General features: G+C 41.2%; 1 protein-coding gene across 3 annotated transcripts; it reads left to right on the top strand.

The window, feature by feature from the left end:
* The first annotated feature begins 2443 nt into the window (after nucleotides 1–2443).
* mmp16b (matrix metallopeptidase 16b (membrane-inserted)) lies at nucleotides 2444–19132 on the top strand. 3 transcript variants are annotated; one of them, XM_040019038.1, is made up of 11 exons: nucleotides 2446–3416; nucleotides 5019–5167; nucleotides 5428–5442; nucleotides 5775–5891; nucleotides 6990–7294; nucleotides 9485–9646; nucleotides 10077–10294; nucleotides 10383–10521; nucleotides 13071–13221; nucleotides 15882–15997; nucleotides 16366–19132. In XM_040019038.1, the coding sequence occupies exons 1-11, from the start codon at nucleotides 3288–3290 to the stop codon at nucleotides 16725–16727; spliced, it is 1863 nt and encodes a 620-aa protein (XP_039874972.1). In that variant the 5' UTR covers nucleotides 2446–3287; the 3' UTR covers nucleotides 16728–19132. The 3 variants fall into 3 exon arrangements, with proteins under 3 accessions (XP_039874981.1, XP_039874972.1, XP_039874988.1); XM_040019047.1 differs by lacking the exon at nucleotides 5428–5442 and having other exon boundaries at nucleotides 2444–3416; nucleotides 16366–16727; XM_040019054.1 differs by lacking the exons at nucleotides 2446–3416; nucleotides 5019–5167 and having other exon boundaries at nucleotides 5174–5442; nucleotides 16366–16727.
* Nucleotides 19133–22520: the final 3388 nt, after the last annotated feature.

Raw genomic sequence — 22520 nt, 5'->3', positions numbered from 1 at the left:
GTCTGCAGTGGTATGGTTGAAAAGCCCCAGGCATTCACAGCAAACTGTCAGCCACCAATTAATTAGGTTTAATTAGAGAAGCCAGTGAGATTACCTTGTATCGCACCATCTGGCCCCCCTCAAGGCAATTCTCCTTAAGCTAAACTTAGTAAATAAAATAGTAAAAGGCAAATATTTGATTTTAGGAATTGTTTGTTTTGTAATACCGAGTTCACGTGCACACGCACAAACAAACACACATGCGTGTGCTCGTGCATGCTCGTCTTATTGCATTATGGTTTACCTCTCCTGATGAGGCCCCTGGTCTTTGGCTCTGAGCCACGTTCAACTTGTCGGAGCATGTGGTCTCCATGACATCTCAATGCGTTACACAGTAGACACCTCAAAGTAAATGAATGAACGGTTTTAAACCAATGACCGTCCCTTTCTCAACTTCTCAACCAGTCACATCCTGTTTCAAAACATGGAACAGCTTGTTCACAGTTATGAGTAATGGCAATAATCTCCTGAAGGTTGTGTGTGCTCAGGCTTCACAGGTAATTGAGCTGTGTAGCTTTAGTATTGTGATGTGTGCAGCTAAGATGAAGAAGCCATACTGGTAGTAGCACTTTACAAAATATAGAAGTGTGTGTAGTAAATGCACACACCAACAAAGTAATACACATATGTTAGAATAGAATAGAATTCAACTTTATTGTTATTGCACATGTCACAAGTACAAGGCAACGAAATGCAGTTTGCATCCATCCAGAAAGTGCTTTAGCAATAATATAGATATATTACAAAAAAGGGTCTATTATAGGTATGTTACAATGTACACGGTATGAAGGTTTGTTATGAATATGCTATAACTATAAGTATGTACAGGCTATGAACAGGATATAAATATGAAAACTATACAGAAATATGAAATATTAACTATATAAGTTATAAACAGTTGTAAAAAGTTGTAGAACTATAATTATTGTTTTGTACAGAATGATTGTCTATACAGCATTTACAGTAGTGCAGTTTAGATTAGTGATATGTGGCTAATTTCTACAGTGGGTATATAAAGTGCAAGTGGTTGTGAGTGGTGGTTCAGTCCATGTTTGTTTTTGTCCATTGTGTGTGTGTTCAGTTATAGGTGGTTGTGTGTGTGTGTGTGTATGTTCAGTCCATGAGTTAAATGTGCGTCAGATGTCAGGAGACAGAGTTCAGGAGTCTGACAGTCTGACATGGAGTCTTTTATGATTAAAAGATCAGATTCACTAAGAATAAGTTCATTTTTGATGTTTTGAGTATATTTAGTCTTACTCGTGGCTCAAGAGTTGAGACTTCCGATTACAAGTTCGCCTTGTAATTGGAAGGTTGCCGGTTCGAGCCCCGGCTTGGACAGTCTCGGTCGTTGTGTCCTTGGGCAAGACACTTCACCCGTTGCCTACTGGTGGTGGTCAGAGGGCCTGGTGGCGCCAGTGTCCGGCAGCCTCGCCAGTGCGCCCCAGGGTGGCTGTGGCTACAATGTAGCTTGCCATCACCAGTGTGTGAATGTGTGTGTGAATGGGTGGATGACTGGTTGTGTAAAGCGCTTTGGGGTCCTTAGGGACTAGTAAAGCGCTATACAAATACAGGCTATTTACCATTTACTCTTATAAACATCTAAATATGCATAACAGTCACAATAAATGGTTAGAATCTAAGATGACATTTTCACTTATGTGTGTGCTCCTTAATAGGCTTTCATTTCTCAGCATCACGGCTGGGTAGAGGGTTACTTTCCTAAATCTGGTGACACTGATCGCTTCCGTGCCCATGCCATCATATTTCTTCAAATCTGCCATTCAATGTGCGTGACTACAGGAAACTTTGAGTCATTCGTGAGTGATTGACTGGCTGCAGCAATGCACATTGCAGGTGATATTTAATCCAACATTGTATTGTGCAAGTGACAGATCAGAAATGCAGCGTAGATTTAATCAGCTCACATTTCTCTGCAGGTAGCCTCATTCTTTCCACTTGAACATCAGATTCAGACACTTTGAAAAACAAGAATTCCTTTTGAAATTGTCCATAGGCCAGACAGAAGAGCGCAGGATAGGACACGCTGGGAGGCTTAAACGTTAACTAGGCCACTCAGCTTTCCTTGATGTCTCCATATGATCTTTTCATTCAGTCCCTGAATTATTTTTCATGTCTGCTGGCAAATAAATCACACCTGCCTCCCTCCTGGGTGCAAACTGTGTGCAAACATTAATAATGATGGTAATAATAAAATAATAATTTTTAAAAAATCTAAAGTCTGATTTGATTTTTGTCATGAGCTCCTACTGCACTCCTTCCCACAGGCCTAGGGCCTTTCTGTGTGCCATATCAAATGAATGTCAGATTAATTTCTCGCCTCATTAGTTTATATGGGGTGGATTCCGGTCTCAGTTTGTCCTGTCTTCAGTGTCCTGGCAAAAAAATACAAAATAAAACAAGCAGCTAGTGGGCTCTTTCTTCAACGAAATGCTGCCATCTGGTGGCTCGTTGTGCTTCAGGCAGGTTTTTGGTGCCGTTAGAGCTAAAAATGTCGATCAGGTCTTCTATTCTGGGTCCTCAAGATTGAGGGCACATAGTGGGATAAGTGCAGGATCAACATTTAAAGATAAACGATCATGCAATTGATCAGCATCTGTCCTGATACACTGTATTTGATGGTTATTATGGACTATTTAGCAGTTTGTCTAGCGCATAAAGGCAGTTACCTACTTTATCAGAGCGAAAATGCAAGCCACACAGTTTAAAATCTGGCTTTGCGGCCTTTGTTTTTCGGTATTTAAGATCAAAACATGCGGCTACGTGTGCGCTTCAAACTGCACAGAGCCGTCGCCTTTGCAATGTAAACGTCAGATGTGCAGGCAGTGCTGAGAAATTGCGTTTTTATCTCGTATGCACTCTGTAGGGCAGCTCTTATGATGCTGCCAAGCAGCGCTGCGCTGTGTGAGAAATCAAAGCGCAGGCGTCGAGTCGGGAGGGAGCCTATCTTGCGCAGGCTGGATACTGTACATGGCCATTGATGCTGCTGGATAGATGTAGCCCCCGACGTAAATAAGAATGGCGAGGGCAGCGGGTCTGACACGCCGAGTTATCTCTGCTTGACATCGGAACATCACACCATCGGGATTATATTTAAGAAGAAAGAAAGAAAAACGCGGGGTCCGTTTTTTTCATCTGAATCTGTCTTGACAGCTCGCCCGATGGTTTTCATTTGACACAAAGCAGACGGGCGGCTTCTTCTAATAAACACTTGGGAAAAACGGGTCATTATGACCTTAGTATCCTCCAGTAAAAGAAAACCATCGGATTGTTTTTACGCGGCAGCATTCTGCTTGCATCTTTTGCTTTGGATTTCGTGTGCCGTGTCCGGAGAGGGGGATCATCAGTTCAGCGTTGAGGTAAGATAAATGGCCTCCTACCCCCCTACCACCACCACCTCCCCCCGACTCTGAGAATCATAAATGACCGTGCTCTCTCCTCCACATCGTCTGCCTCAGCGTGGAAAAAACAAAAACAAAAAAACAGAACATGTATGTTGAGTTACCCACGCTATCCGTGGGCACATGCGATAAAGCATAACATGGAGACATTCCAAGCCTGTCAGGACAGCTCACGCACTGGAAAAAAATATCCCTCATTTGTTGGGTGCAATGAAACAGAAGGATGCTCATTTCAGGTTATTACATTGCGGTTCATGAAGTGAGGTGATCCAGCCCACTGATCCAAAATGTGCACATATGAATGCACTGAGATCCGTCTATTTAAAGTACAATGAACCCAAAAATGCCTCAGCGCGTCTGTTGTATTGCTAGAGAAGCTACTTTTTTGACAGGTCATCATGAAGTGAGATGTGCTCTGGCAGCATCACAGTGTTGGAGGAGATAAAACATCTACAGACACAAGTTGCATAATAGGATTTGCTTCTTTTTTCTACCTTATTAATTGATGTCATTTCCATCCTCACCACAGGCTCCCCTCCCACCACTCTGAAGAAATTAAATGCTGAAGCTGACAGTAACACACACACACCATTATTCAATTTAATGGCTCAATGAAATCTTGCCTGATATCTCTCTGAAATCTGTGCCTTTGAACAAACACAACTCATACAGGAAACACACCACGGGAGAAACCGGGAAAAATAAGAGGGATAAAAAAAGGCGTTTAGCAAAGCTGAGTAAGGGATAGAGGGAGAAGGGAGAGGGAGGGATGGGCAGAGGAGACAGTTAGTCAGATTAGCTAGCTGGAACATATCTCATTGGCTGTGTGGTGATAGGGAGGCACCTGGTTGGAGTGTGGACAGCTGTGGATAGTGTGGGTGCCAAGCTCACTTTCAGGACTGAACCTGCTGGTGCCCCTGAATGATTCTTAGCTTCACCTCACTTGTTTGCATCAAATCACACTCTGGCTTTTTAGGGCAGGAGGAGGCAGGGCCACAGTCCTGCTCATGAACACTGACCGAGAGCCGCAAGACACGAACACTGACTAAGGTCAGCAGCAGGGATTCAGCTGCTTTTGTTTTAGCAGTGCTGTCCACACAAGCAACCCTTTAAACCCTAAAAAATGTGCTTGATAGACAATTTAACTAAATAACTGACTATAGATTATTGTATATGTGTGTGTTTCTCAAAATTTTGATACTCTCAGGCATACTGTGATGTTAAATAAAACACTGCTGCAGCTCATTCTGTTGTTTTGTTAATATTCAGTAGTACTGTAGCCAAAGGTTAGTCACTGTCTCTTGTGAGATGCACAATAAATGATGCACTTTCATATTATTATTATACTCCCACTTTTAATGTATTGTATACATTACAGGAGTTTGGTGGATATGTGTGTTGTGTGGTGAATCATATGCCTTTTGTAATATTCCCAAACTTGCAAAATGTGCAACACTGTAGTGTAATCTTTCCTGTTTTCCTCTCTCAGATCTGAGCTTTGGTCTTAAACCAAGACAAAATATGATGGCTCAAATCTTTCTCCTTCTTCACCCCTTGCAGGGATGGCTACAGAGGTATGGCTACCTTCCCCGCACAGAACCAGGCATGTCTGTCCTGCGATCGGCCCAAACCATGCACTCAGCTATTGCTGCCATGCAGCGTGTCTACGGGCTCAATGTCACAGGGACACTGGATGAGAAAACCAAGGAGTGAGTGTATACATGTGTGGTGGACGTACTTGCGCAAACACAAACAGCTGAGCAGCACATGCACTTCCACTAGGCCATTAATGTCATGTTAATGCATTATGCTCCACTCGTTCATTTAAAATGCAGGATGGGCTATCAGTATTGCAAAGAATTAGTAAAGAGACAGAGATGTTTGTTTCACCTCGCGTCACCTCGCCTCACACAACCTCAGTTGAAGGTTTTAACACTTCTCCCTCTTCTCATTTTGCATGATGATGCAGTGATATCACCCTGAGGTGAGAATTAAAGTTTTGCCTATGTATTGTGTTTGTTTTGTAGTTGTGACGTGGGTATGAATGAGAAACATGAAGGGCTGTAGTTTGGAGTAGTTTAGCGCTGTTCTGCATTCCTTATTTTGGTTCTGTGATTCTCTGGCACCTGTCAGGAAGAGAACTGCTGAGTTCACTTCAATGCTTTGTGTTGTCTTGTGACGCAAAACTGAGATCCAAAGTTTTTTAGTCAGCAAACTTAAGTCACCTTCTCTTCTCTTCTCTTCTCTTCTCTTCTCTTCTCTTCTCTTCTCTTCTCTTCTCTTCTCTTCTCTTCTCTTCTCTTCTCACTTTTTAAGCTGGATGCAAAAGCCACGCTGCGGTGTTCCGGACAAATTCAGAAGCACGTCAAGGTCACGGAGGCGGAGATACGCTCTGACGGGACAGAAGTGGCAGCGAACACACATAACCTACAGGTGACAGACGGCTGAGGCATGTTGTCATAGAGAGGTTACGGATTCAGATCTGCTAGTGTTAATTTCCTCAGCTCTCCTCTGTCTCTCATCTCCTCCTCTTTAACCACCTGGGATCACATGCTCCGTGTTGTCATAGAGACCGAGCAAGTACGTCACGCGTGTGTGGGGGGCTCGCGCACAAAAATACAGTGATAATCACACATCCAGAAACACATAAATTAACACATAAATGTACCCATGTGTGCTGCGAGTATGTTTGCTCCACAGTTATAAATAACTTGGTGGCGAAACGAAAAAAACCAAAAAAACAAAACAAGATCAGGCTGTTTTGTTTTGCTTTTTTTTTCTCCTGTTTTTTGTTTTGCTCGATCATTTTCATAAAACAAAACGAGCCGTTTTAGCAGAGCCGCATGAAAATCGGGGGCTTTTCGCTCCCCGATATTAAATTGTTTGAAAATTCACAGTGTAAATTATCCATAATCTCAGCAGAAATATTTAAACACTCATCTTATCAGGCCCGATTAAGCCCACGCTTTTAATAGGTTCTGAGAAGAACCGATAAACGGGTCTCTGGCACAACTGCAAATTGACAGGTTTCTGCAGTAATAGACGATAACACTGTCAATTTATTCAAATCCTCCCTTCTTGCCTGAATTTGAATTGATGAGCCACCTCTCCTAATGGAATGTCAATCAGTGCTGAGCCAGTGCTGCCGCTGCTGACTGCACTTTATTCGTGAAAATGAACGGGGAGCGAGGAGAAGATTTCCCATTCCTCTCTGCCTGCCAGACACTGATAACGACTGCTGTGTTAAAAGTTCAGTAAAAAGCTGCCGGGCTTGAAATAGTTGTCAAGTGTAACTTTTTTTAAGGATCTTCTTCTCATTCTGAAAAGCGTGTGTGGGGGGGGGGGGGGTGATCAGACAAATTAACAGGACAATGAAGCAGGATGTGTTTTATTTTCCTCCCTTAAGTTTGGAATTATATGCGATTTGTGTCTTTATCTAAACTCAGACTTTTCAGTGTATTTTTAGAGCGAGTTCCTCGACCACCTCTTCAGCAATCTTTTCACTTGGTATGCTTGTTCGGTTTCCTGCAGCATAAAAAATGTTACCCCGAAGGTGGGCGCCCGGGAGACTCACGATGCCATCCGGCGGGCGTTTGACGTGTGGCAGGGTGTGACTCCCCTACGCTTCGAGGCCGTTCCGTACAGCGCCCTGGAGACTGGCAGGCGTGACGTAGACATCACTATCATCTTCGCTTCTGGTTTTCACGGTGACAGCTCACCCTTCGATGGGGAGGGAGGATTCCTCGCCCACGCCTATTTTCCGGGCCCAGGCATAGGAGGAGATACACACTTTGACTCCGATGAGCCTTGGACGCTTGGGAACCCCAACCATGATGGTGAGTGAAAGGGAAAGCTGGCGTGAGGGATGAGACAAGGTGACTAAGACCGGCAACAATGGAGCAAGCAAAGCACAAGAAAGGAGAAGCTACAGCAAGGATGGGGAGGGAGGTGGGCAGGGGGGATTTTAAGATAATAAAAAAAAGAAGGGTTTTAAATGCTGAATGTTGGCAGGAAGGTATATAAACAAAAACTGCATGGAAGATGTGAGGAAAGCACAGAGAAATAAAAAAAAAAGAGATAAATGAGGACTGACTGAAGGAAAACCATCTAAATACAGATGGCTCGGCAGGAGGGCAATATGACAGAGATGGTATCACAGGGCATGAGTGTGAGGGATGCTTAACCAAAAAACTAAGAATGCAGAGATGTCTTTGATCCGCCCGTGCTCTGTAAAGACGCATCACCCCATCTGTCAGGATTTTGATGTTTTTTTGTGGTGTAATAAGCTCTTCACACGAGAGGATAGAAGGCCCTACTATTTTAAGACAGTGGTTGCTTGCTTATTCAGTTTTATTGAATTTGATGTAGCCCACTGGTATTTGTACCATTATATAATTTAATATTAATGATATTAGGCTACTTTGCTAATATCCATATGCTAAGTGCTTGCATTCTCCCATCCCATCCGGTTTATCGGGGTTGAGGGGAGGCAGGGGAGGGGTTACAGTTCACTTTGTGTTTGTTCTGGTAACCTGTTTGCCACCCATCAGCCCCTCTCCCTCTCTCCCCTTTCTTCTCATGCCCTAATGGTAACTGTCTCAGGCTTCCAAGTTGAATTCACGTTCACCCTTGTGCAGCATCCCATGGTTATCCATTTGGAGTGGTGGGGCTGATTTTGAAAAGCACCCGTCTCAGCTTATGTGTCTGGAAAGCTTTGCAACCTTTAATGGGCTTTCACAGCGGTGTAATTGTAAATGTTGCATGTTGACATGTGCGCTAATGGTAGCTCGGGCTTGTCTCCTGGGAGTCCTTATGGGACAATTTGGGTTAGGTGGAAGAGGCTGGTGGTGTTAGATAAATGGTGGTGGGGGTGGGTAACCTTTTAGCTGCTGGCTGACGGTCAGTCGCTGGTCTGTGCAGCGCTCCTGGCAGAGGGGGATATCATGTTGTAAAGGGCAACAATCTCCTGGGGACAGCTTCAGTCACAAGCTGTACTTAAATGGTGTACTTCTCTCTAAATCAGGTTGACACTATGAGCTGAACGCTGGCCATATGTACCAACTGTGACATTTTTATTTTTTCATTTGTGTGTGTGTGTGCGCGCGCGCTTGCATGCAATGTGACGTAGACTCACAATGTTTGTTTGTGCCAACATTCATATGGGTTCAGGTGCATTAAATGAGCGCTTCTTGCCCGATGCCCTGGGCAGCAATGTGAGTGTGTCCCTCCCCGCTCTCTGATGCTCTCATGTGGCTTATCTTCCTTTAAGTACTAAAAGAGAAAAAGTGCACCTGTTTCGTATTTTACCTCCAGTTCGCTTTCCTTGTAACTTTTTGCACCACATTAGCTCAGTGGAGGTACAACTGGAGCAGATGGCAGTGAGTAATTATGATTTTCGCTGCTGATAAATTAACTATTATGCACTGAATGGTTAGTCTATAAAAAAAAAAAAAGAAAAAGAAAGAAAAGAAAAGAAAAACTGTGAAAGCTGCACCTGGAGAATGCAAAGCCTTGAAAATACTTTGTGATTTTTAATCAACAGTAATCCTAAAGTAGCAGGATTTTAAATAACAAAACAATAAAAAGAATCAAATTTTCACATTTAAAATCCTGTGAGTAGTACGTGTTTGGCATTTTGGGCTCGATAAATGGTTAAACAATTATTGGATTTGTCTGCACAGAGCAGGTTACATATTGATGCTAGGTAATCATAAAAACTTTTTTTCACACAGTATTTTTTTCTTTTTTGTGAATCTAGTTTGCAGGGTGTCTCTGTACTTTTCACTTGTTAAGCTTTTGCACTGGTGATAGCTGTGGATGGAGACCTGTGTTTACAGGTTCACCTGGACTCAAGAGCAAACAGATTTTAATTGAAAAGGTCGAGAATCAGGGTCATCATACCATTATGAGTGTTAATACTGTTAATATTTGCCTGTTCTGTTTTATCATAATGTGTAATCTCTCTTTATTTTTTATGTTTTTGAACTTTTGGATTCTAACTCATGCCATCCTCTTCCTCTCTCCAGGTAACGACCTATTCTTGGTTGCGGTTCATGAGCTGGGCCACGCCCTCGGTCTGGAGCATTCCAATGACCCCACTGCTATCATGGCTCCTTTCTATCAGTACATGGACACTGAGGACTTCAAACTACCTCACGATGACCTACAGGGCATCCAGAAAATCTACGGTAACTTTCCCAAGTGAATTTCTCTTCAGAGCACGAGCTGAAAATCTGAAAGAGCACGTAATCAAGACTCTTACGTCTTGTTTTGTTCCAACACTTCACTGAAGCTGTATAGCAAAACAACATAAATAGACAAGCGCTGAAGCTTAGTCACTTGCTTATTCAAATGCTGCTGCGTCAGTCATATTGGGTTCGATGCCAGTAAGCAGCATTTGTCAGCTGTTAAAGAGGGCAGCCAATCTATGCTTTCAAAACAACGTGAGTCCACTAATGCTCAGCCAAAAAAAGGATACAGTTTCCGTGCCAAAATAAAAGGCGCAATGGCCAAAAAGCTGTAAACTCACTGGACACCGACTTAAATCTTGATGAAAGTTTTGAAAAAGACGAATATAAAGGAATGCAGATAAAATACGTTCTATTTTGGGTTTTTTAGGTCCACCGGATAGAGCCCCACAGCCCACCCGGCCTCCACCCACAGTCCCACCTCCTCGCTTTCACCCTCCTTCCGACCCACGTAAACACGATCGCCATGCCAGACCCCATCGGCCTCCACTGAGTGCCAAACCCTCCAGCCCAAACTCCAAACCTAACATCTGTGATGGAGGCTTCAACACTCTGGCCATTCTCCGAAATGAGCTCTTTGTGTTCAAGGTAAAATCGGTCATCACATCAGAGCATTCTGGGATTTCATCGGTGGCGATAAAGAGCAGTGATGATTTGACCTTGTCCGTTTTTACAGGACCAGTGGTTCTGGAGGGTACGAGACAATTCGGTAGTTCCTGGCTACCCCATGCAGATAAGCTACTTCTGGAATGGCTTACCTCCCAAAATTGATGCCGTGTATGAAAACAGCGAAGGGAAATTTGTTTTTTTCAAAGGTAATAACAGCAACCGCTCTTTATGTGTGTGTGTGTGTGTGTGTGTGTGTGTAGTTCAGCTACTGGTAGTTAACACCCCCTTTACGTTAACTGGTCCTAAATGATCTGTTGATGGCATTAGGGCACCAAACAGTCTAATGACTGCAGGACCAAAAAATAATGTAGGTTTCTAAACATGAATGTAAATATGACGGTGTATTTCAGTCAAGGTAGGTAAAGAAAAAACTAAACCATAAAGAGCAGGGGGGCAATGTGTGATACTGCACAAACAACCTCTAATAAATTTCTCACAATTTTACCATTTTAGAACGAGACATCAAATATTCTCTGAGATGATTAGGTCATTCATTTCAATAAAAAGAAGAATTAAGAAAATGTAAGAAAATCAGAATCAGCCTCTGCACTCATCGCTACCGATGGCTGTTTATTATAGCTTCAGTGGCGGACCTAATCATATTATACTTTGCAATCAAAAGGGCCAGAATTACCAGAATTACCACAGTTTAGCGTGAACTGAGCCTATTTAGAGGAAAGCAAATTAGACGAAGTGACAGCTTTTGTGCGCGTGTGCCATTTCCTGTTTATTGGAGGCACCAGAGGTGTGATTGATTGGTTGATCCACACATGCCAAAATTGAAGCTGTTGCTCCAATATGACAATAAATGTAAAAACAATGCTACGTTTAAAATTACATATGCTTTTGGGGCAAGGAAATGCATTCATATTTGCCAGGCTTTACTAAAAAAAACATTTTAGTGTAAAAAACACAAATTTATACAACAAATCTTCTTTATCCTTAACTACAATATATGTAGCGAACAGTTTGCCACTAAAAGTTAAACTAAAGAAATGTTCCTACCAATAAAAAAATGGACAAAATGTGCTTTTATTAAGTATCCTGGGTACACACCGGCTACATATGTGTATCTAATAATGTCTGTGATTTTGACTATGGGAATATAACATGGGATAAACAAACACGCCAGTATTTTTTAGTCATTTATGAGTTCTTAGGCGTCCCAAAGCACACCTGGGTGAGAGTTCATCCATGGGTGTGCTCCCATACAGAATGAGAAATTCAGAGACACTAGTAAAGCTGCTGCTGTTTGCCTCTTTCTCACACACACATGCACAAAAGTCCAAATATGCTAATAGTCTCTAACAGCCTACCTCTTTCCACATTTTAAAAATATAACCCAACTATTTTTTTCAAGTTTTTAGGCTTTTAAATGTTAACATCTATCTTCCTTCTGTGTTTGTAGCCAAGCTGTTTACATCCAATTTTTTATTAGCAGCGAGCCACAGACCAAATTAGGCAGGATAAGCAATCCCACCACAATTTCTGCAGAAATTCCATATTCTGGTTAATTAAAATAATATTTTATTGCATACCATCACTTCAAGAACACTGGAAAGGGCATGTTGTGTTGTGTTGGTATGTATATGTGTGTGTAAAGACCTGATATTCAAAGCGCAGAGAAAACGTTTATTAGTCCAAAGATTAATCCAAGATGAAAGCCAGTGAGTCCAAACCACAACGAAACGCATAGAGAAACAGACATGCAGGTGACAGGCGACACAACAGAGCACAAATTAAAGCACACAACTATTTATACTAGGACCACACTGAGGGTTAACATGGTAAAGCTAATAGCACTACATGAGTGACAACAGACTATCAAAATAAAACAGGAAGTTACTCAAGAAACCGCAACAAGACTTAAGCTTGACACAGAAGGACACAAAGGACAGAACAAGAGATTGCAGAAAATAAAGCATAAGCAGAATACTAATGGGAGCAAACAGGAACTGAAACAAAGCATTAAGGCACAAAATACAAAGGAATGTGAAAATCAGGGGAGCAGGGCAAGCTTTACAGTACATATCTTTCTTTTTTTTTTACTGTAACAGGCGACAGTGAGGTTGTTTTGCTTTCTGTCTGGTAGGAGAACGAGTGCAGGTCCAGTGGAGCCGTCCGTCCACCAGGCAGATTAACATGACATCTGTCACTCTGTGGGATCAGGGTGCCTCATGCTTTATTTATTCACTCATAGGGACTTAACTGTGTGTGTGTGTGTGTGTGTGTGTGTGTGTGTGTGTGTGTGTGTGTGTGTGTGTGTGTGTGTGTGTGTGTGTGTATTGGTGGGTTTGTGCATGTGAGCGTCGAGCTACTTACTGCACAGCAGCCCTTCTTTGCTCCGCCTGAGGCATTTATGATCAAACTGAATTAAATGCAACAATAGCTTCAATAAAGCTCAACACAACAAGTCTCAGTAGAGTTGTCTTCAGAGCATCAGCTTGCTGTTTATTGTATTGTACTGTAGATAACACTGCATAGATTTTTCTGCTGAACACATATTCTTAAAACAAGGTGGCATCTTCTGACCCTTGAAATTACATGAGCAGGGGAAAAAAGCCTCAATGAAAAAAAAAGAAAAGCAACAACACAAAAGAGTTGAATGAGCTGAAAGCCCGTGGTGCTTTTTTTGAACTCATATTTAGTTATTTTCTTTGTCCCAGTGCAATCTAACTTTGCCCGTGTATTTTAGGAAACCGTTTCTGGGTCTTCAAGGACACAACTCTCCAGCCTTCGTACCCTCAGGACATCTCGCTGTTCGGGAGTAGCATGCCCACACAGAGTATTGAGACAGCTGTCTGGTGGGAGGATGTCGCCAAAACCTACTTCTTCAAAGGAGACAGGTCTGTGCAGATTATTAGTCGTGTAAAGATTTGGACAGAACTGAAACTGCTCAGAGTAAAAACACCATGCACCATGGGGACATTTGAAGGATAGAATGTTTTTTAACATATTCTATTATAGATAGAATATGATTATTAGATTATAGATCTATTATACACTCATATATTGATTACATCACATCCACAGTGTGCCTTTTGTCCTGTCTCCCTTCCCTCACCCCAAGCCGTTCACAGCAGATGGCTGTCCCTCCCTGAGCCTGGTTCTGCTGGAGGTTTATTCCTGTTAAAGGGAGTTTTTCCTTCCCGCTGTTGCCAAGTCCCTGCTCATAGAGGGTCGTCTGTTTGTTAGAGTTTTCTTTTTCTATTATTGTCGGGTCCTTACCTTACAATATAAAGACTGTTGTTGTGATTCAGCACTATACAAATAAAGTTGAATTCAATTTAAATATGTTTTAACCTTTATGTTACGCAGCAGATCCTAAAGACAAAAGAAAGCATCTTTTGTGCTTTCCTCTTCCTCCACTGCGATATAAGGGGAAGGTTTTTGGCTATGTTTGGTTTGGACACCTTTTGCAGCATTGATGGCCTGAAGTCTCCTACAAGTGTCCGTCAAGCTTGGCACATCTTCTCTTTTAAAAACATTATCTCTCATCCATCTTGGCAGAACAGTTTAAGCTCGATCAGGATTGTCAATGAGCTCCCATTTTTCTAGTCTCTCCAGAAATGCTGTTTTGGGTCCAGAATTCAAGACGTGAGCTTTTGCCTAAGCTGGACCACTTTGGAAAAGGTGTCCAGTCCCTGTTGCTGAAAAGCCTCCTGACAGCATCAGGTTGCCACCGCTGTTTGACTGTGCAGATGGGTTTGTGGAGGTGGTGCTCAGTGGGCGGTTTCCAGCCTAGAATCATGGTGATATACTTCAGTCTTCAGTCTGTAAAATGTTGCTTCTCTGGAGTTGTTAAGGTACCTTTTGGCAAATGCCTGGTGGCCCTCATGAGGAATGGTTTGATTCAAAGTAACCACTTGGTTCTTAGTTAGCAGATTACTGAGTTTGATCTGTTTGGCCAGATCAAGGAACCGCTGGAGATTTGAGATTTCTTTGATTTGGGAATGATGGAGATTACTACCTTCTTTGATCTTAAAAGCTTTGCATCTGGACTGTATGTTATCCTGTGCATGGATTCATGCAGAGTATAATTGGGTACCTGCAGTTTGAACTGAATTGAATCCAAGGATTCATTCCAAGACACCAAATATGAGAATCTGGTGTTTATCTGAGTGTGTTGCAAGTCCTAAAGTTTGAGTTTATGCCAGAGTGACTCACATGTTAAGCTGTCAAGTTAAATCATATCCTAAGAGGTCATAGGACGCTGTGATGGGAGCTGACAAAATGCTTTGTCATGATACTATCATCCCAAACCACAAGTTGCCACATTTTGACAAACAAGACATTTTGTCTTGAGCGTGATTTTATCTCTCTCTCTCCCCGCGTGTATGACAGGGAGGTGTTTGTTCTAATTCAAAGAAATGACAGTTTGTAGTAAGATTTATGTGCGTGAGCACGAGTGTATGAGAAGCACATCAATCACAGCTACTAGTGAAACAGATCTATGTGGCAGATACACACAGAGCATGGATGATTGATTTACCACTTTCTGTGGTCATGTGAAATACTTGAAGTCTGTTGCTGATCGTTAAATAGTCACATGGAAAAAAACGACATTTGATTGTGAGTTATAGATATGAGTTTGTGACAGTAAGCAGAAATCCAGTGCAGTGCTCTCGTCATCCCAGGCTATAATGTCTTTGTTTTCCTGAAGGTAAATGCTGAACTACAGTTATTGCTTTCTGGGCTTAGTGCGACTTTTAAGCAGATCAACTTGAAATGAAGGCCTGTTCTGTGTTGAACTGGTTGACCTACTGAGCAGTAGACCTATTTTCAGTGTTGCAGACATGTTGGTGAGTCCTGATTATCTCAAGCTAAACATAGACTTTGTCTCCCAAGTGGTTTTGTTCTATATTGCATAATTTATATGTTACACAAATAAACAGAGCTGTAGCATAAATTCAGGCAGGCCATGATGTCAAGCTCAGCATAATCCCGTCTGTCAGCTGCTTTTGCAACCCACTGTTATCCCAACTTCTCCTTTTAATGTTGTGTCTGATTATTATGTCTTATCCACTGATCCACTGTCTGCTTGTATATGTGCATGATCCCTGCTCATGTGTGAAGAGTGTTTAAAAAAATCTGTCGCCATCAGTATTAATATCTCCAATTAGCTAAAACGTCAGTGTCATTATTGAGGTCCTGGCCAGCAGTTCTTTACAAATCACTGCCACCCAACGCCTTTGTGAAGTCCAGATTAAGGGAGCTGTCGAGTAAAAGAAAAACTTAGCGACAGTTTTTAAAAAAAAATATTTAAGTGTGTTTTGAGGAAAGTAGTCCTAACTCTTTGTATGATATTAATGCCTGTGATGTTCAAGGCTACAGGGTTGTTAAAATGACAAATACATCTATTGTTTCCATTTTAAGTGACTAAGTGGTGGTAACACAAGTGTGCTAACATTTTTTAATACTTATTATGACTACTGCACTAACTAACAGGTGTCCCTGAACCTCTGTATTGACTCTTTTTTTGATATATTTGCCTGTCCTGTTGTAGATACTGGAGGTACAACGAGGATATGAGAACCATGGACCCGGGTTACCCAAAACCCATCACCATCTGGAAGGGCATCCCTGACTCTCCACAAGGGGCTTTTGTGGACAAGGCCAACGGTATGTTTGCATTACTGACTGTAAAATCTGTAAGAAATAATAATGTGATACCAGATGCCTGTAAAAGGTAATAAAAACAAACACAAAAACAGGAAGTTGATAAGTTTATGTGGCAATATCCAGTTTGTTTTTGACTAGTATGTAGTACTATAAAGTAGTGCAACCAGCTGTGAAATACATTTAGAGTAAGTAATGTGTTTTGAGTGGGCGGCGGGGGCAGCTGAATAAGACATGTTGATTCCAGCTGGAGACCTTTGATGCATCTTTCAATCCATTACTTTGTTTTCCATCTGTCTCTACACTGTTTAACAAATTCAAAATATCCCCAAAAAGTCTTTAAAAGACTGCCTATATCCCTAAATCCCCAGGTTTCACCTACTTTTACAAAGGAAAGGAGTACTGGAAATTCAACAACCAGCTGCTTCGCGTGGAGCCTAACTACCCGAGGTCCATTCTGAGGGACTTCATGGGCTGCGACAGCCTACCCGCCGACCCCGATTGGGACTGGAGCCCCACGGTGGTAGAGGAGCGCCACTATGACAACGGTGATGCAGACGTTGTTATCAAACTAGACAGCGCTGGAGGTACGGAGAAAGCGGTGGCCATTGCTATCCCCTGCGTTCTGGCGCTGTGCATGATGGTCCTCCTCTACACTGTTTTCCAGTTCAGGAGGAAGAGCACGCAGCGCCACATACTGTACTGCAAACGCTCCATGCAGGAGTGGGTCTGAGGGATTGTCGCTGCACTGTATAGAAAGGGTTGTAAAGCTCTGATAAAGGTCTAGTTATTGCTCCAAGCCCTAAGTACAGTAATTGGGAGCGCTGTAAAGGGTACAGCAGATGAGGTTTGCCATGTAGGCAGATTTCAGAACTGCTCGAACTCGTGACATGCAAACTGCAAAGAAGTGAAACGATCAGCAGAACTCAAACGAGGACGGTGCTGGAGCCACACCTATGTCTAACTAATATGTATGTATCAGCTTTGACTTTTTCTGTATCTTGGAATGAACTCAATTAAGTGAGACAGAGTTAAGCTTGTGTAAGTGGGACCTTTGTCTATCCCCATCTCTGCACGCCACTTAAAAAGCCCCAAGCACTAACTTCAGTGGACAAATTAGATATAGGCTTCTACTTTGCTTTCATTTCTTAATTAAATTGCCCTGAGCTGTGCTTTCCTTAATTTAGGATCCCCTGTAAAAGATTATTCATTGTGCTGCGGATTCACACACGAACCAAATATGACCTTTTTCTTCCAAAGAGGATTACTGCTTGATGTGTTGTTTTTGATGGGATTTTTTTTTTTCCCCCTGCGTTGATCAAACTTCGTGGACCATACTCTGATTTTCTTTTGCCATGTCTATTCATATCCACCCGTCTGCTCGCTAATCTGTTGGGATAAGACGCAGCCGTTAGAGGTAGGAATTCAAGACTGTTGTGGAGTCTATCTCCAAAACAGGGGCCAAAAAAACCTCTCTGCAATATTCATGAGACTGCCTTAATCACACATTGCTTAAAGTTCCCTTTGCTCTCTTTCTCCTTTTCTCTGGTCCAGAGAGTTGAAGATGCTGAGTGAATTCCTTACTGCCCAGACGTTAAAGCAGTATTTGAGGAGGTTTATTGTTCTTGAAATGTGCTAAGCTGTGCCTGGTGGAAAGTAGGCTATCAGCTTTCATTTACTCCATCACCTGAGGGTATGAGAAAGGAGGGCGTTTGTTGTACACTGTAAAAAACAAACAAACAAACAAAAAGGCACAAATGTGCGGGTAATTTACATTGTGCATTACCTGTTTTCGTTGTTGTTGTTGTTTTTGGTTTTACAGAAGTTTCCATGAACGGTAAGTGGTAAAAACAGAAGGTCATTAAAAAAACAAACCATGAGTAAAATATAAATATGGAAAATTAATTCATTTTAAAATCGTACATTGTACTGCATTTCTACTATTTTTTTTTACAGTGTAGGTTTGAGGGAAAAGAGGGGTGGATACCCACATTATAGATGTACTGTACTATTATTGAACTATTATATTGAACAACCAACAACCTGCATCCTTTTTACCTGCTCGGTTTGGACAACAGTACTCCAAACAGCGTTAATCCATATATTTTAAAAAGCTTTACAAATCCATGTTTTTTTGGTACAAGGTTTGTAAGTTTACATAATATTTCATATCGAACAAAATAACTTGATCCACCTGTTTTTTTTAAGACAACTTATTTCTTAATAGAAGCAAATAATCTCTACTTACCACAAGCACAACACGTATATCAGTGGCCAGTGCTGTTGCCCAGATTGCTCCATCGTCTCACTACTTTGTGCAACAAGGTTTTGATGCACAGCACTGCTGTAATCAAGAAAATATGTCTAAACATGCAGAGGAATTAAAAAGCAGAAATAAAGACACTAACTTTTTTTGATATTTGAAAAAACTCTTAACCAGGTTTGTCTGTGTTTTTAAAACTCAGGCTGTTTTATGCAATCTAACTCTTGACTAACCACTATACAAACACTATGTTACATTAACAATGTACTAATCCCAGTTTATAGAACTAATAAAAAATGGAATTAACAGGATTATTGGAAAAACAAAAACAGCTAAATTTAATCTAAAATATTTCTCATATACAGTATAATATGTGTCATTTAATATATGCATAGTACATATATAAATCTTATGAATTTAGGAAAACAAAACAACATAAAAAGACAGGCTCTCTCCGAGGTGAGATGGAGCCAAACTGAGCAAAAGCTTTTCTGTCACCATGTAATGTGTTATAAATGCAATACAGCCTGGATCCTAATTAATATGTCAGTCTGCCATATATGTAACGACGGGGTTGTGCGGCGTAGCATTTCTCAGAGTATGCCAGATGATCCATCTCCATTCATAATGTGATTTCAGTTCTTTTTGCTACTCTTTTACTTGAAATGGTCCTCGGCACCAACTGTACAGGATATCTTACATAACCCTCCGCTGATATTGAGGCAATGCCATTTTATAACATATCAGATAGGGAATTTTAGATTTAAAATGTTCTTATCTTTGAATGATCTACTGAAAGGTACATGTATGGAGCTGTGATTGATGGGTTAAAACCTTTATTATACATAATTTGTAACAGATACAAATTAAATCTTAAATAAGGGCAATGCATGCCGTGTTTAAACTAAGATGTCATTCTTTCATAGCCGTTGCCCGTGGGTCATCCTCGTACCAGTCTTTCCCTCAGTATTTAAATGAAGTGGCTGATCAGACTTGGATTTTTTCTGCTCAAAGCATTGGCAGTCATGCTATATGATCCATGTAAAAATGGCTAGCTTCCTTCTCTGTCCTTGCTGTTCTAGTTTTCATGCAACAGTCAACAGTAATGAAAGAAAATGTAAAGACAGGAGCAGCTTTGCTTTCCCGAAGCAGTGCTAAATCGCTGTGCACATCAGTCCCTGTCGATCCATGATCAGGTTGAAGCAAAAGCCTTTGGCTCAGTGTCGTGTATGATGTCTTATCAGTTTGTGTGTTTGTGGTGAGGATCTGGTGGCGCCAGAGCGTGTGAAGTGAGGCAGGTCAGTACTGTATTTATTGCCGTATTTATTCCTGTGTGCTCAGAACCTCAACTCTTGCATTGCATTGTACTGAGGGCAAGAAATTGTCAATAAAATGGGTTTGAAATGCAATATTTTTTCTAGTCTCACAGCTACTAAGTAATCCTTGTCCTTCTGTTACTGCCTAAGCAACAAACCATTTCGTGTGGCGTATGGTTTTCCGTCTTTGAGAGGGAGACCAAATGTTTAAAGGTTAAAAACTCTTCAGTGAACTTTGTCATGCATCAAGTGAACGAACCGCTGGACTTTTTTTTAGATATGTGAAAAGCAGAAGGTCACAGCGCGTCAACATGTCCTTGGTTGTCCCCAGACTCCTGAGTGCTTTTTTTAAGGTCTGCCTTGACACATGCTGCTAAGCATTAGGGCTAATTTAGAGTGTCATTAAAGGAAGTGGATGAGGCTGATTAGACAGCAGTCATTACACCAGAGAGGCAAGAGACGAGGAGCATTCTGCAGTCACTGCAGTCTAGATGTGATAGCCAGATGCAGTACATGCCGTATATACTCCAAGGCACAGTGTATAAGAAGTAAACATTTGGCATAATATGTATATATATATATATATATATAAGCCAGACTGTATACTGTTTCCTTCAGGCAGTTCTGTTTTTAATCCATCCATTTCATGGATAAAGAACATGCTGTGTGTTGTAAATAAAACAAGTGCATAATGAACGTGTCCTGTTATCACGCTCTCACACAAACATAACCCGTCTCTCCATTACAGCGACAGCATGCAAAGGCGCATTTATATGCAGCATTAAAAGATAATTTATTTAAGAAACTGGGATTCAGTTTTGCACAAGATACATTTAGCATGTCTGAAATGAACAGTGACAAAAGCAATCAAGAAGACTCAATGTTCCAAGCTTTTAGGCCTTGATTTTGAGAAGATTAAAAAAATCACATTATTAAAGCTATTATTAAATCACTGACGATGGCACATGCAGGATAAGGAAGCCTACTCAACATGTAGCCTTTTGTGTGGGCCTCTCCACTTTCTTTCAGAGTTACAATAGAAAAGTGCAGAAAATGTTCGGGTTCAAATTTTCCACATGTTAGAATCAAATGTTAAAGAAGGTAGGTGCTTATTTTCTCTGAGTTTCAAGTGTGGAAATACCTTGTTTGTATCCATTTCCTGATTTTAGGAAATGGACTGACCTGAGCTGCTGTACTGGGTTAGGGTCTCACCACTGGTAAAGATGAACAAACTCCAGTGTTAGAATAGGTGGACAACAAAGGTATGATTTATGATGATAATAAAACATGTCTGTCTCTGATATATGCAGTAGTTTACATTTGTAGTGATTCGTGTGATGGTTAGCATCATCACTTCCGAGGAAGAATTGATGGTTTGAATAAGAGTTATTATAGTTTTGTGTTTTCTAATTAGTTTGTGTGTTTTTGTTTTTAATTTTGATTAGTTTCAGTGTTTAGTCATTTTAAGCATTATTGCATAGAGGCAAGATTTAGTAAAATCAGTACAGGTACCACAATCAAAACACAACTACTGAAAGCAGTTGACGCACAGTGTTTTAGATATCAAGAGTCTTACTAAACATGTCGTAATAGCCTAATAAATACTGTGAATACACTACCATGTCTATAGACTGAGAAAAACAGAAGTAAAAGAAAGTTTTATTATTTTAAAACCAAATTACAACAACAGTAGCCTCAATGCACTTTAGATTCTAAGGTAAAGACCCGACAATAATAGAGAGAAAACACCAACAACCACATGACCCCCGATGAGAAACACTTGGCGACAGCGGGAAGGAAAAACTCAATTTTATGAGTAAGAAACCTCCAGCAGAACCAGACTCAGGTAAGGGCAGCTGTCTGCCATGACCAACTGTGGGTGAGGGGAATGAAGACAAGACAAAAACGTGCTGTGGTACAGAGAAAGAAATTAATCATAACTACTGATTAAATGCAGAGAGGTGTGTAAAAACATAGTGAGTGGAAAAAAGGTGAGTAAAGAAGAAACACTCAGTGCATCATGGGAATACCCCCAGCACCCTAAGCCTATAGCAGTGTAACTAAGGGAGGATTCAGGGTCACCTAATCCAGCCCTAACTATATGCTTTGTCAAAAAGAAAAGTTTTAAGTCTAATCTTAAAAGTCGAGAGGGTGCCTGTCTCCAGAATCCAAACTGGGACCTTGTTCCACAGAAGAGGACCCTGAAAGCTGAAGGCTCTACCTCCCATTCTACTTTTAAATACTCTAGGAACCAAAAGTAAACCTGCAGTGCTCTACTGGGATAATAGAGTATGTGAGGTGTTTAAAATAAGATGGGGCCTGATTATTCAAGACCTTGTATGTGAGAATAAGTCTTATAAACTTGATTCTGGATTTTACAGGGACCCAATGAAGCGAAGAGAATATAGCTAATACCTTCTCTCTCCCTGTCACTACTCTCACTGGATCAACTGAAGAATTTTCAGGGAGCTTTTAAGGCAACCTGATAAGAATAAATTACAAAAGTCCATCCTAGAATGCATGATCTAGTTTTTCAGCATCACTCTGAGTCAGGATGCTTCTCATTTTAGAGATACTGGACAAACAGAAGAAATCAGCCCTAATTTAATATGCATTATGCTTTGGAGGACATATGCTGGTAAAATATTACTCTAAGATTCTTCACATTGTTATTAGAGGCCAGGGCAATGCCGTCCAGTAACACTGTGTAAGACTAAGCATCTGGTTAGATACCATATCTCTAAGATTTTTAGGGTAGACTACAATTACCTCAGTTTTATCTAAATTTAGAAACAGGTCTTTATGTTTATGTTTTCAAAATATTCCAGTTTAAGTAACTGGTGTTCGTCTTCTGGCTTCACTGACAGATAGACCTGGGTATCATCTACATAGCAATGAAAATGCATGCTATACCTTCTAATAACAAAAACGTAATGGAAGCATGTCG

This window comes from Simochromis diagramma, unplaced genomic scaffold (assembly GCF_900408965.1).
Source record: "Simochromis diagramma unplaced genomic scaffold, fSimDia1.1 OVJJ01000205.1, whole genome shotgun sequence".
NCBI classification, from domain to species: domain Eukaryota; kingdom Metazoa; phylum Chordata; class Actinopteri; order Cichliformes; family Cichlidae; genus Simochromis; species Simochromis diagramma.
Note: the sequence above shows the minus strand (reverse complement) of the source record. Positions and strands in the feature narration are given on the sequence as shown.